This window comes from Pelodiscus sinensis, chromosome 3 (genome assembly GCF_049634645.1).
Source record: "Pelodiscus sinensis isolate JC-2024 chromosome 3, ASM4963464v1, whole genome shotgun sequence".
Taxonomy (NCBI): Eukaryota; Metazoa; Chordata; order Testudines; family Trionychidae; genus Pelodiscus; species Pelodiscus sinensis.
In genome coordinates this window covers 12257322-12270611 of record NC_134713.1, presented here as the reverse complement: position 1 = coordinate 12270611, position 13290 = coordinate 12257322, and the positions used below count along the sequence as shown (strand labels likewise).

At 41.5% G+C, this 13290-nt stretch overlaps 1 protein-coding gene across 2 annotated transcripts in view; it reads left to right on the top strand.

The window, feature by feature from the left end:
• LOC102457950 (24-hydroxycholesterol 7-alpha-hydroxylase-like) overlaps positions 1 to 8808 on the top strand; it is a 36958-nt gene extending 28150 nt beyond the window's left edge. The window contains exons 8-12 of one of the 2 annotated variants that reach the window (XM_006120675.4): positions 1420 to 1553; positions 2107 to 2202; positions 2530 to 2618; positions 4852 to 4939; positions 6241 to 8808. In XM_006120675.4, the coding sequence (XP_006120737.1) occupies positions 1420 to 1553; positions 2107 to 2202; positions 2530 to 2618; positions 4852 to 4939; positions 6241 to 6312 (479 nt within the window). In that variant the 3' untranslated portion in view covers positions 6313 to 8808. The remainder of the gene's footprint in view (positions 1 to 1419; positions 1554 to 2106; positions 2203 to 2529; positions 2619 to 4851; positions 4940 to 6240) is intronic. The other variant, XM_075923386.1, reaches the window with a different exon arrangement.
• The last annotated feature ends 4482 nt before the right edge of the window (positions 8809 to 13290 follow it).

Sequence of the window (13290 nt, the reverse complement as noted above, 5' to 3'; positions counted from 1 at the left end):
GAAAGCAGGATTTCCTTAGTCAAAGAAATGTACTTGTAGAACTCCCTTGTATTGGAGGTCTATATATGTTCTCTGCTGGTTGCGATCGGGGAATGCTGCAAGTTCTACTTGTTTTGGTCTGATTATTGTGAACCATTTATGCCCCCTACAATGTATGATTTATTTAGCATTTGATGAAGCCTCTCTTCCCATTTTGTGTGTGTGCCCAATGAGAAATCTTGTAGATGGCTGGTTTTCTTGAAGGCTATTGCATGCTATTGGGCCACAGAGTATTTTTGTGATGTTGCCTTGCTGTACATTCGGTCTCTCTGCCTTTCTCTTTAAGATGTTTTATTATCTCACGCTGTGGTTCTCGCAGAGTGCTTCTTTGCCTTCAATAGACCCCTTACAAACTGCTTACATGTTTTAAACTCTCCTGAGACCTTGTGAGCTTAACATAGTATCTGAAAGTAAGATCTGCAAACTTTCTCAAATACCAGTTGTCTTGCAATGGACTCTATGTACATACAGCAAAATTAAGGGAATTAAATAAAGAACAGGATGGGGATTGAAGAGCTTAATTATTATTGTTGTTTTAGTGCTCAAAATTGTGCTTGGATGCCCCACAGAAGAAGCCAAAGCTCCCTTCCCAAAGAGCATGTCAGCTAAATTTAGAGTGGCACAGTAAGTCAGGGTCGTAACACAGGTACAATAAAAAAGAGTAGGGGAGCAGAAAAACACACAGCTATCACGGTCATGTGATTGGGCTATAAAGAATGTAACACATTTAAGGTTCTGTGAATTTAGATGGGTTTTATAAGAAGGGCCAGGGGGATACTGCACAGCAATATTAACTTATGGCACTTTTTAATCAGCAGATCTCAAAGTGCTTTACAAAGGAGGTCCGTATCATCACCCCTATTTTTCAAACAGGGAAACCAAGGCAGAGTTGTGAAGTGACTTGCCAAATGTCACCCAGCAGGTCACCTGCATAGCCAGGAAGAGAACCAAAGTGCCCTAAGGCCCAGTTCAGTGTGTTATCCACTAGGTCCTGGTATCCATCTACATACACAGTTCAACATGATTTAAAACCCAAACTGGTCAAAAATGGCAAAAATTTACATACTCTTGAAAAACCACCATTTTCATCAACAGATTGTCAAGTTGTTGAGCTATCACAAGTCTGAAAGCCCGATATGTTAAAACCCTCACATGCTAAAACAATAACAAGGCGGCTTAGCCAGCCAGAGTGTAAAACTACATTACACTGTTGGAGGAATGCATTCTAGACAAGGCAGAGACAACACTGGAAATTCTGGAGACACTACCAGAAGCCCTCTAGCAAAATGTTTCAGTGCATGATGAAACCTCATAACCCGTGTGGAATTTTGTACTTTGTATTACCTTATTCATACAATATTATTTCTTATCATGCAACAGGTAAAGAGAATATTGAAGTATCTGAAGATGACCTGAAGAAGCTTCTTTTAATTAAATGGTGCATTTTGGAAGCCATTCGGCTAAGGTCTCCAGGTGCAATCACTAAGAAAGTGGTGAATCCACTGAAAATTCAGGTGAGGTTTGTTTTTGCATGGATGTCAGTGCATTGTGATCCGTTCAGAAGTCACCATCCCAAATGTATCTGGACATAATGAATTAGGGATAGGGAATCCCAAACATTATTTAAACCCATTGTTTAAGAATGATTTTACTTCCTCCCACAACACACTCTCATCTTCACTTTCTGACTGAAGGAACTGAGGAATACCACACTAATGTACAGGCCAGTCTGTACCAGGGTAAAGTTCAGCAAACAGATTGGCAAAGTCCCACCAGCTGTTGGATACAGTCCTTCAGCCAGAGTCAGGGGAGAAGACCACATTTAAAAATTCAGGCCTATCTTATATGTAATAAAGAAGCAGCAGCAATAACAAAAAAAGTGCAAACCCATTTTTCCCTTGCATCACAATTTTCACAATTTTGCTTTGCCAGCAGCACTTCCTCTCTAGTAAGGTCTTTCATTCTGTCCTCGGTGAACCAGCCGCATTCATAATCGTATGTTTTTGGAGCAGGTGGAATTTGCAATGTTCGATTTCCTTGCTTCAGAAATGTTTCTCTTGCTTTTAGACTTTCACCATCCCTGCAGGTGACATGCTGATGGTATCTCCATATTGGGCACACAGGAATACAAAATACTTTCCTGATCCTGAAACATTCAAACCTGTAAGTTGCCTATTTTGATATATTTATTTTGCTCTCTTTTCTCCTTTTTCATCTAATCAGATCCCAGCTGTGTGGGGCTCTGCAGTATAAAGAACATATAGATATACTTTATATGGCAAAGCCCGCAGCATGTGTAACCGCTAGGATTTTTAGCATACCCTATTACAAATCCATGCACTAGCAATACAGTGGCCACACAATCTTACCAGGTTGAAGAGAGCTTCGTATGCCAGGATTAGCCATCCAAGATCATTTTTAGCCTGGAAAAATAGCATTAAGCTTATTTATACAAGGCTGATTTGGGGAAAAAATGTTTTCTTCTCACAGGATCGTTGGAAAGAGGCAAATTTAGAGAAGAATGCTTTCTTGGATGGCTTCATGGCATTTGGAAGAGGGAAGCATCAGTGTCCAGGAAGGTCAGTGAAACAGCTGGACTTTGTTTATTCATAAGCTCAGCACAGAACAGCTCCCTTGCTGTGGGGCTCCACTTACTTTGGCTCCTGATGTACTGGCATTGGTCAGTGAGCATAGGTCCATACTCTGTGGGCCTTGCCAGAACTGGTCAGCTAAGATATTGCCCACACCGGAAAAGTAGAGTTAGTTGCAAGATAAAAGCAGAGTCTAAGACCAACATGTCAGGGATCCGCATCTTGGGAGACAGAAGTCAGCCCAGCTCTGCTGCTCTCCTAGGGTGTGTCTACACAGCACAGTTATTTCGGAATAACGGCCATTATTCCAAAATAACTATGCGAGCATCTACACAGCAATTCCATTATTTCAAAATAATTTCGAAATAACGGACAGCTTATTCTGACTTCTGTAAACCATATCCTACAAAGAATAATGCCTATTCCAAAATAGCTGTTTCAAAATAATGTGTGGGTAGATGCTCCACTGCTGCTATTTCGAAATAGCCCCTCACCAGAGCCATTCTAAGTTATTCCTCTTGGGGTTGTAAATTGAGATAGCACCTCTACATTAGGGTTTCTGCCTTGGTTTCTGCAGTGTAGACGTGCTATTTCGAAATAAGCTATTTCAGAATAAGTATTCCGGAATAGCTTATTGCGAAATAACTGCGCAGTGTAGACATAGCCCTAATGTCTTTTCATCAGTGGACAGTTACTTCAGTTACAGGACATGCTAGTCTACGTATGTGGGATTGTGGTGGTCAGAAATGCTGTCAATTTAAGCATTGTTTCTCTAGTCTAAACCTCTTCTTTCATCCCTCATGATAAAATAGCCTCCTTGCCCATCAGTCAAATCATATCACTTCCCTCTTTGAATCTTTTGACTGGCTCCTCTATGTTTAAAGTTCCAGTACTTGCTTCAGTGCCCAGTAAAGCTATGCCTTGCCTCATGGCTCAAACGCCATATTCCATCAAATCCCTTTTCATTCCTCCATCAAATCCCTTTTCATTCCTTCAGCAACCCTCCTTCTTGCCCTCTTCTTTGTTCCATGCTGTACCCCACCCCTCAATTCATGGAACAACCTCCCCAGCCCACAAAGCCAGCTGCCCACCATCTGATGATGTTCATCAAATATGTATATGGCCATTCTAAAGCGCATGGTGCTCAACTGTTCCTCACAATCACTCAGGGTAGGACAAGAAGTGAACAGCTTAATCTGCAAGAAGGGTGATTTAGGTTTAGTGTGCTGGGTTGTGTACCCCCCGTGGTACAGACAGGGTTAATTGTGGAAACTGTGCACCTGGCGGATGGATCAGGCCCAATTACAGATGAAGCCCAGCTGGAGTTTACTCTAAAGGGAAGAAGCCAGATTACAGGGCAGTAAAAGGGAAAACAAATCTGAATTCCTTTCCTGGGCCATGGGGAGGCCTGAATAGGACTCTTGCTGAGCCAGTGAAGAATTTCCTGGCTGGCACAAAGGGGGAAAGGAAGCAGAAGCCCGGGACAGAGCTAATCTTGGGATTCTCTCCTGAATAGAGAGCTGTGGCAAAAGGCTGGGGGAGACACAGGGTACGTCTACACTAGCCCCCTAGCTCGATCTAGGGAAGCTAATGAGGGCAACAGGAATTGCAAATCAAGCCTGTGATTTAAATATCCCGCACTTGATTTGCATGTTCCCGGCCGGTTGCCATTTTAGAAATTGACTAGCCCGAAGTAACTGCTCGCGTCTACACGCGACAGTGAAACGGGATTCCGATTTAAAGCCCCTAATTCAAATTAGCTAGTAAACCTCATTGCAGGGGGAATACCAGCTAATTCAAGTTAGGGCTTTAAATCGGAATCCCGTTTCACTGCCGCGTGTAGACGCGGGCAGTTACTTCAGGCTAGTCAATTTCTAAAATGGCGACTGGCCGGGAACATGCAAATCAAGCGCGGGATATTTAAATCCCGGGCTTGATTTGCAGTTCCGGTCGTCCTCATTAGCCTCCCTAGATCGATCTAGGGGGCTAGTGTAGACGTACCCACAGAGAAGTTCCTGGGGCAAAGCAAACTCTGGCGTTTAGCCTTGATAGAAGGGCAGGATCTGGTCCTTCAGAGAGCCCCTGGGTAAGGTTCAACCGAGGAAGAGAGCATAGCGGAAACCTGAGAGAGCTGAAAATTCAAGCCTGGGGCTTGTGTGCTTTTTATGCTAATATGCATGGTCGCACCAGATACATGACAGTTTTCTCTTTTGTCTGTTAGGTGGCTGGCTGTAATGGAGGTTCACATGCTAGTTGTTCTGTTACTTTACAAATATGAATTGATTCTTTTGGACCCAGTACCAAAGGAGGTAAAATATTTGTATGTTTAATTGAAATCTTTGAACCTTGTTTATTCTCAACTGTGACTGTCTGTCACGTTGTTTATAAAATGTGTGTGGGGCAAATTCTTCCCTCACTTCTAGCTGTGTAAATCCAAAGTAACTCCACTGAAACCAATGGAGCTACTCTGGATTTACAGCAATGCAGCTGAGAGGGCATTTTGCCCCAAGGATGGCTAAACTCATCACAGCTTCTTTTAATGACGTTGTGCTTTTTGTGAATGAGCAGATACTTAGTACAGGGTGGAGGACATAGAAATGTTTTTAACTGTCACTCCATACATAATCTTATGACTGAATGTCCCTTTGCCCCTACATACATGCTCAAAGGTTAGTCCCAGGTGGGGGAAACTCCAAGGGACTTGTTCTCCACTGCCTTTGCACTCATGCGCCCAAATAAAAGGACACCAGGTGCAAAGCAAGATAACAGTACCAATGAATTCACATTCCTACCCATTCTGATACGAGGTGAAGGGTTTGCATTCCTTTGCAGAAAGGGCACAAAGTTTCATACCCAGACTCCAGGCTCCACCAGGGGCAACTCTCTTCACACATAGGCCCAGTGCCTGGAATGCAGCATGTTGGGAGCTGCTTGAACATCCCTGTGCCCTCTTGCCCTGCAAGCATCCAATGGCACTATATGATCATTATTAAGTCTTAAATATCCCTTGCTAGTGAGCAGTGTTCCCTGTCAGGTGCACACTTGGGCGGCCACTCAGGAGAGGTTCCAGTGCTGCCCAGCGGATGAGCAGAACACCCACAGACGACAGCCTGTGTTTCTACCGATGGTGCACAGCCACAAATGCCTTGGTGGGCAGGGCAGGGCAGCCTGGGAAAGAGCAGGATACCTCATGGGCAGGATACCTCGGCCAGCAGTTTTGACTACGGCAGCACTGGTGCCTGGACTCCCACTGGAGAGAATTGCACCTGCTAGCTGCTACGCCAAGAAATGATGCCACTGAAAGTAAACTGAGTCCCCTAGAGTTCCAGAAAGTCTCATGCCCTGCACTGTATTAGAGCCACATAATATGTAGCATGGGAGCCAACACCTGCTCCCACTGAAGACAATGACAACTCCCGCTGGCTTCAGTAGGAATAAGCATTGGCCATAATATTGGTTCTGCACTCTGTGTAGCAAAGCAAAACCAATCTCTAAGACACAATGCTGATTACTCTAATGTCAAAGCAAACCAAGAGCAGGGCTGTGTTCAGTAAACTAACCCAAGTGTGTATTGATCATGTCTTTCTACTGCTTTTGTATCTGTTTGCAGAGCCCTCTCCATTTAGTGGGGACACAGCAGCCCATGGGAGCATGCCGGGTTCAGTATAAACCCCGACAATGACAACTGACTTGGCTGACTGGTTCCTTTGCCGGCTTCTGTCCATGAGGGACCATTGCTCTGTTTCACTTCGGCGTGTTGTTGGTGCCCAAATGTAGTTGTGCCTAAAACAGAGTTTAAATAGATTCAAATGCTGTACGTACACTGAGTAGTTGTAATGTCATGCCCATCATTGTATCTAAAGAGCGGGGCCTGCTTGTCTAGGGTGTGGTATTTAAAACAGCCTCTCTATACAACTGCAACTTGTGGGTGTGATCATTGGCAGTGTGTAGGTATCTCACAGATTGCACCCACAACCCAGGCATTTAGGGAACAGATTCATTAAGCTCACTGTGACTTTGGGGCACAAAGTAGAAGGCCTACGCTTTGAACATTAGGTCTCCTTGGCCTAATTCATAGTTGTTCTGCTTGTTCACTTGGGCCAGTGCAAAGTGGCTGGTAAGCCTTAGCAGAGCGGAACAGTAATACCTTGCATTGGTGTAAATGAATGCACACAGTGCAGAACAATAGTGAATTGGGGTCTCTGGACCAGATCCTCAGCTCGTGAAAATCAACATAACTCCTCTGTCTTTGCGGGAATGTTCCTGAGTTACACCAGAGGAGCAGATGCCCTGTGTCTAAACTAAAGCCAAATGATTGTGAATGAAATGTGTGAAAAATGAAAGTGATCCTTTGGAGCTGCCAAAACTCTCAGGGTGTGTCTAGACTACATGCCTCCGTCGACGGAGGCATGTAGATTAGCCAGATCGGCAGAGGGAAATGAAGCCGCGATTAAAATAATCGCGGCTTCATTTAAATTTAAATGGCTGCCCCGCTCTGCCGATCAGCTGTTTGTCGGCAGATCGGGGCAGTCTGGACGCGCCGCGCCGACAAAGAAGCCTTTCTTGATCGGCACAGGTAACCCTGGTTTCACGAGGCACAGGTAACCCTGGTTTCCGTCGACGGAGGCATGTAGTTTAGACGTACCCTCACTGACTTCTGTTGAGCTTTGGATGCTCCAGGGCTGCAGAATTAGCCCCTGGCTTTATAATACAATGAAAGCCTCACCATGCTGTTTGTGGAACGTGCAAGAAAAGTCTGGAAAACTTTTGCTTTCTTTTAATGATTTGCAGCATGCGAGATGCCAACCTTTTTTGGCCGTTGCACAAATCTAAAAATACCTACCCCTAAAAAGAAAATCTGGAAAAAGCACTTTTAAAGCAAGTGGTTCAACAAATTAAAAGTGTCTTTTAGAATACACAACATTTTAACCGCTGCCACATTTGATACACTGTAATAGCCTTGTTTGTATAATTTTAGTATTAAGTAAAGACTACTGATCACTTTTACAAATATTTGTCCCCCAAAAGGACATTTTACAAAACACTTAAGAACTACAGAATTAAGTTCCATAGGAAAAAAATAACTTATATAGTATGATGCACTAAATTGGTGATCAGATCTTATCTCACTTGGTTTATGCTCCTGATAATATTGCATGATTTTGGTAGTGGTATGTTATAGTGATCTCTGGTTGTTACATCTGCAAGACAATTTCCATTGTCACCCTCTGTTCTTAGTTGTTTAGGTCCTGAAACAGTCACCTCTAGAGATGATAGTCTCATGTGTGGTCATTGTCTAAAATTGTGTGTATATATATTTTTAAGTTTTGAACATTTGAGCAAATTTGTTCTGGTATTTTGTAATCATGAGCATGGAAAAACTTCTTTCCTGTGGTTTTAACATAATTGCTCTGGGGTTTATTCCCCACAAAAGGACAACATCACATTGGAAACATCAGTAATCCCTCTTGAGCAGAAAATGACACTATGTGCTAGCTCTAAACATTTTTTTTTGCAGCAGTTATGAACATTTGAAAATACATTGCACACGAATTCCAATCTATCTCCAGAGCTGGGATGCCTGTGTGTTGCAGCTTCAAACTTGCAAAACAGACTCACGGATTGTGTTTTGTTTTGTTATTTTAACTTCAAGTGATATATGAGATCTACAAATGAAACTCTTGAAACTCTCTAAAAAATCCCTCCTTGCTAAAATCAGATAGAAGAGGTTTTGTGCTAGAATTTGTTTGTTCTAGAAAATTTGAGTGATTGCAAATAGGGATTAACTATAAATGTACCCGCTCAGCCTTAATAATATTATATTACTCTATTGTAATTAACCTGAAAGTTACTAAATATTTCAATTTCTAAAGCAATGTGCAATAACTGTATCAGATTAGTGGAACTTTGTTGGGTACATTGTGCTAATTTAATCTGTTTTGGTTGTACAATTTAGGCCCTGATGTTGCTAAGGGAACTGTATGGGCTCACTCACACATCTGTACGGAGTCCAACTCTCTGCAACAGGGCGTTAGGTGAGACTTTAAAAAGCCTTCTGAGCAAGGACCATCACTGTGTTCTGTACAACACAAAACACTGTTTGCACCCAATGACCAATATATATTGTTAACTCTTTCCCTTGTCGTCATTCTAACAATAAATGTCCTTTCCCTGTTGATTTTTGCCCTAATTTAGCTTGGAATCAGGCCCTTACTGAGGATACAAAGCCTGTATTGGTCCTTGAAAAGACTCTTATTGACTTCAGTGGGCTTTGAGTTTGGCTCTTAGTTTATTCCTGCAGAGGTAAATATTGTGTGGTGTTCAGATAGTCAGAATGCACACTGAGCCAAATTCTACTCTGCTGCTAGTACAGAACAGTGACAAATGGATCTGTGCACCTGTAATGAATGGTAGAAAGTGGGACTGTATTTTGTTTAACACCACAGTGTGCTTGGAGATTTTTAGAATTCAGTGATTAGAATAAAATCTTTTGCATGTATGTGAAAGAGAATTGTTAAGAAAAACCCTGTGGGACAATCTCACCATACACCTTAGGAACTTTACGAGCTGTCCCTTTCTGCCAGGACACAAGGTGTATCTAATACAAAGTGACCAAAGCCCTCAGTTGGCAAGGACTTTAGAAGCTCATTGGTTTAAGTATAACCATTTTTTTTTCAGAATAACGGCCATCATTCTGGAAAAATAATACTAGTGTCCACACAGCAATTGCGTTATTTCGAAAGAAAATCGAAATAACGGAGGGCTTTTTCCAATGTTGGTAAACCTCATTCCATGAGGAATAACTCCTCTTCTGAAAAAGCTTTTTCGGAAGATGGTGTGTGCGGACGCTCCACTGCTGCTATGTCAAAATACCTCCTCACTAGGGCCATTCTAAAGTTATTCCTACCAGTGCCTCCTGGGGCTCTAAATCAAGATAGCATGTGCACATTAGGGGAGCCTGCCTCAGACTAATTTTGACGCTTTACTGTAGTGTGGATGCTCTATTTCAGAATAAGTTTCTCTGGAAGATATCTTCTGGAAAAGCTTATTCTGAAAGAAGCATGTAGTGTAGATGTACCCTTAGCCTTGCTTTCATACAGGGGGAAATCAGGGATACAGATTTTCTTCTTGGTAAGGAATAAAATACAGGAAACTAAACCAGATTTGTCACAGGAGGGACAGGACAGGACCTTAGGATCCTGCTTTCTCTGGTAACGGTGGGAACAGCAGTCCATGGCCAACAGTTGCTGCAATCACCCATACCTGTGGAGGTGCAGGTAAAAAAACATCTTGCAATCCTTATAAGCCGTGACCAAGTTTGAAACCCCCCTGCCTTATACAGCTAATGAGTTAATCGCATTTATAATGTGCAAATAAAAAGTCCTGAAAATTAATGCACTTGGTGCCTTCCTAACACTGAAAACAATTGTGAGCCAGATCAGTTGAGAAGATAATTTAATCAAAAATATGTGAAGGAGACATGGGAATTGTTTAAGCAATAGATATGTAGATAAGTAAAAAGCCATCTAGAAAAAGTTTGTATTGATTTTAAAAATGACTTGGTTTAGAAGGGAAATGAATAAATGGAAGAAAAGGGCAGTTGATAGTAATGACTATAAATCAGAAGCTAGGAATTGTAGAAAATTGATAAGGGAAGCAAAGGAACACAAGGATCAATCTATGACCAGCAGAGTTAAGGACAATAAGGAGTTTCTGAAGTATATTAAGAACAAAAGAATTCTAACAATGGTATTGGTCCATTATTAGATGGAAATTTTGAAATTACAAATAATAAAGCAGACAAGGCAGAATTGTTCCATAAATATTTCTGTTCTTTATTTGGGGGTGGGAGAAAAATTAGATGATGTAGTCATATCATATGAGCACACACTTTCTATTGCACAAGAACCTTAGGAGGACATTAAACAGAAGCTCCTAAAGATAGACATCTTTAAATCAGCAAGTGCAAAAAAATTGCATCCAAGGCCTGGCTGAAGAGCTCAGTGAACTATTAATGTTGATTTTTTAAAATGTCTTGGAACATATGGGAACTTCTAGAAGACAGGAAGAAAGTTGATGTCATGACACTATTATAAAAAATATAAATGAGACAACCTTGTTAATTATGTCTGTCTGACATCTATCTTGGAGTGGTTGATACAGGACTCAGGTAACAAATAATTAAAGGAGATCAATAGAAATAATAGCAATCAATATGGGTTTATGCGAGGCATTTAACTTGGTACTACATGATGTTTTGATTCAAAACTAGAAAAATATAAAGTTATTATGGCACACATTAAATGGCTTAAAAGCAGGCTAACTGATAGATCTGAAAAAGTAATTGTAAGTGGGGAATCATCATCAGAAGAGTGGTGTATTTCTAGTGACATCCTGCAGATATTAGTTGCTGGCTCTATGCTGTGTAACATTTATATCAATAAGATGAAAGAAAACATCAAACCATCACTGATACAGTTTGCAAATGACAAAGAAATTGGGGTAGTGATAAATAATGAGGACAGGTCATTGATATAGAGATCTAGGCCCAAGTAAATGATATGCATTTTAATATGAAATATGTAAATGCATACATTTAGGAACAAAAAATGTAGACCATACTTCCAGGATAGGGAACTCTTTCCTGGGAAGTAGTGACTCTGAAAAAGATGTAGTGATCATGGTAGATAATCAACTGACCAGTGTTCCCTCTAAGATTTTCCAACTGTGGGCAGGTTGAATTTTCTTTTGAACAGGTTAAAATTTCTTATGTGCAACACCAATATTGAGATAGTGTGTGGATGTGCACTCACCAGTACAAACAAAAACTGTAGATATAAATGTATATTTTAAATAATCCTCAGGTGTGGAAGAAAATATATTAAAACAAGGGATAATTAACAAAGAACAACAATGCTTATGTTTATTTAATATGAACTCAAATAAAAAGAAAATGAACACTACCTTTGGCTGAAGAGGTAAGTTGTGCCCACAAAAGCTCATGATACTATTAATATATTTTTGTTAGTCTCTAATGGTATGTCTACACTACAGCTCATTTTGAAATAGCGCTTCCACACTGAGTGGACTCTGAATCGCATTTAAGGCCAGCCGGAACTAGTTCCAGCAGGGTACCAGGTCAGGACTTACTGTGTGGGGCTGCTGCCTGAGGCTATCAGGTGTGTGCTGAAAGGGACCCCCTGGACAGCCAGTTCTCAGGTTTCCCTGCTTGCTTTTGCCTCATTCCTCTCTCACATCCTTCCATTTACCCCTCCTGTGTCTAGATCTGGGGTCCACAAGTCAAGAAGGATGTTGATAAAAATGAGAGCATTCAGCATGGAGCCACAAGAACGTTTAAAGCAGGGGGTCTCAAACTCACGGGCCAAGTTTGAGTCTCCTGGTTTAAAGGATAAGAAAACATTCTTTATCATGAGAGACTCTAAGAGTTCAATGTATTGAGCTTAAGAAAAAGCAGGGTAGGAGGTGACTATAAGCATCCACATGGGTAACAAATATTTAATAATGTGCTCTTCAATCTAGCAGAGAAAGATATAACACCCCCCAATGTCTGGAAGTTGAAGATAGACAAATCTGACTGGAATGAAGGCATCAATTTTTACTAGTGTGAATAATTAACCATTGGAAAAATGTTCCCAGTGGTTGTGCTGGATTCTTCATCTCTAGCCATTTTTAAAGCAAGGTTGGCTGTTTTTAGGCTATACTCTAGGAATTATTTTGGGGACATTCTATGGATTGTGTTGTAGAGGTGGTCAAACTTGATAGTACCAATAGTTCCTTCTGGTCTTGGAATCCATGAAAATGGGGCCAATACACATGGACTGATTATTTGCTGCTCAATAGGCCATAAGCCAGTGTTTCTCAAAGTGGTCTGTGGACCTATTCTGAGAAAGCTGCAACCGGGCCGCTCCAGTTTGTTTACTTACAGGCTCCACAGACACAGAGCCTTGGGGCTCCCATTGGCTGCAAATGGTGAACTGAAGCCAATGGGAGCCGGTAAATAAACAAACCAGAATGGCCCAGTAGCAGCTTTCTCAGAGTGGGTCCGTGGACCACTTTGAGAAACACTGGCTTAAGGGAAAGCACCTGGGCTTAGCCCTTTTGGCCATAGCATCCCATTAAGAGCTCATGTTCAACTGATTACCCACCATGACCTCCATGTCCTTCTCCAGAGTCTCTGCTTCCCAGGAATTAGCAATAACGCTTGCATAATACAAATACATTGTGCTTTGTGGCTGTTCTTCACTTGTGTCATGTGCCACTGTTCAATACTTGGGAATGGTGTTGCACCAAATCTATAGTAAACTAGAAATACACTGGCAAAATAGCATGATCCAGATGTTTTTCAAAATTAACGTGGAGAGACGGATGTTGCACAATTTCAAGTTAACGTTCTTTATGAGTGTTTGGTTTGAAAAGGGGATTGTAGTATTGTCCTAGACTCTTCTGGCTAGCAGGTAAAGGTATAACAAGATCCAATGGCTGGAAATTGAAGATAGACAAATTCAGATGGAACATAAGGCGCAATTTTTTCAATAGTGAGGGTAACTAACTATGGGGACAACGTATATAGATTGGTGGTGGATTCACCATCATTTGGAAATGTATAAATCAAGATTGGATGTTTTCCTAAAAGACAAGC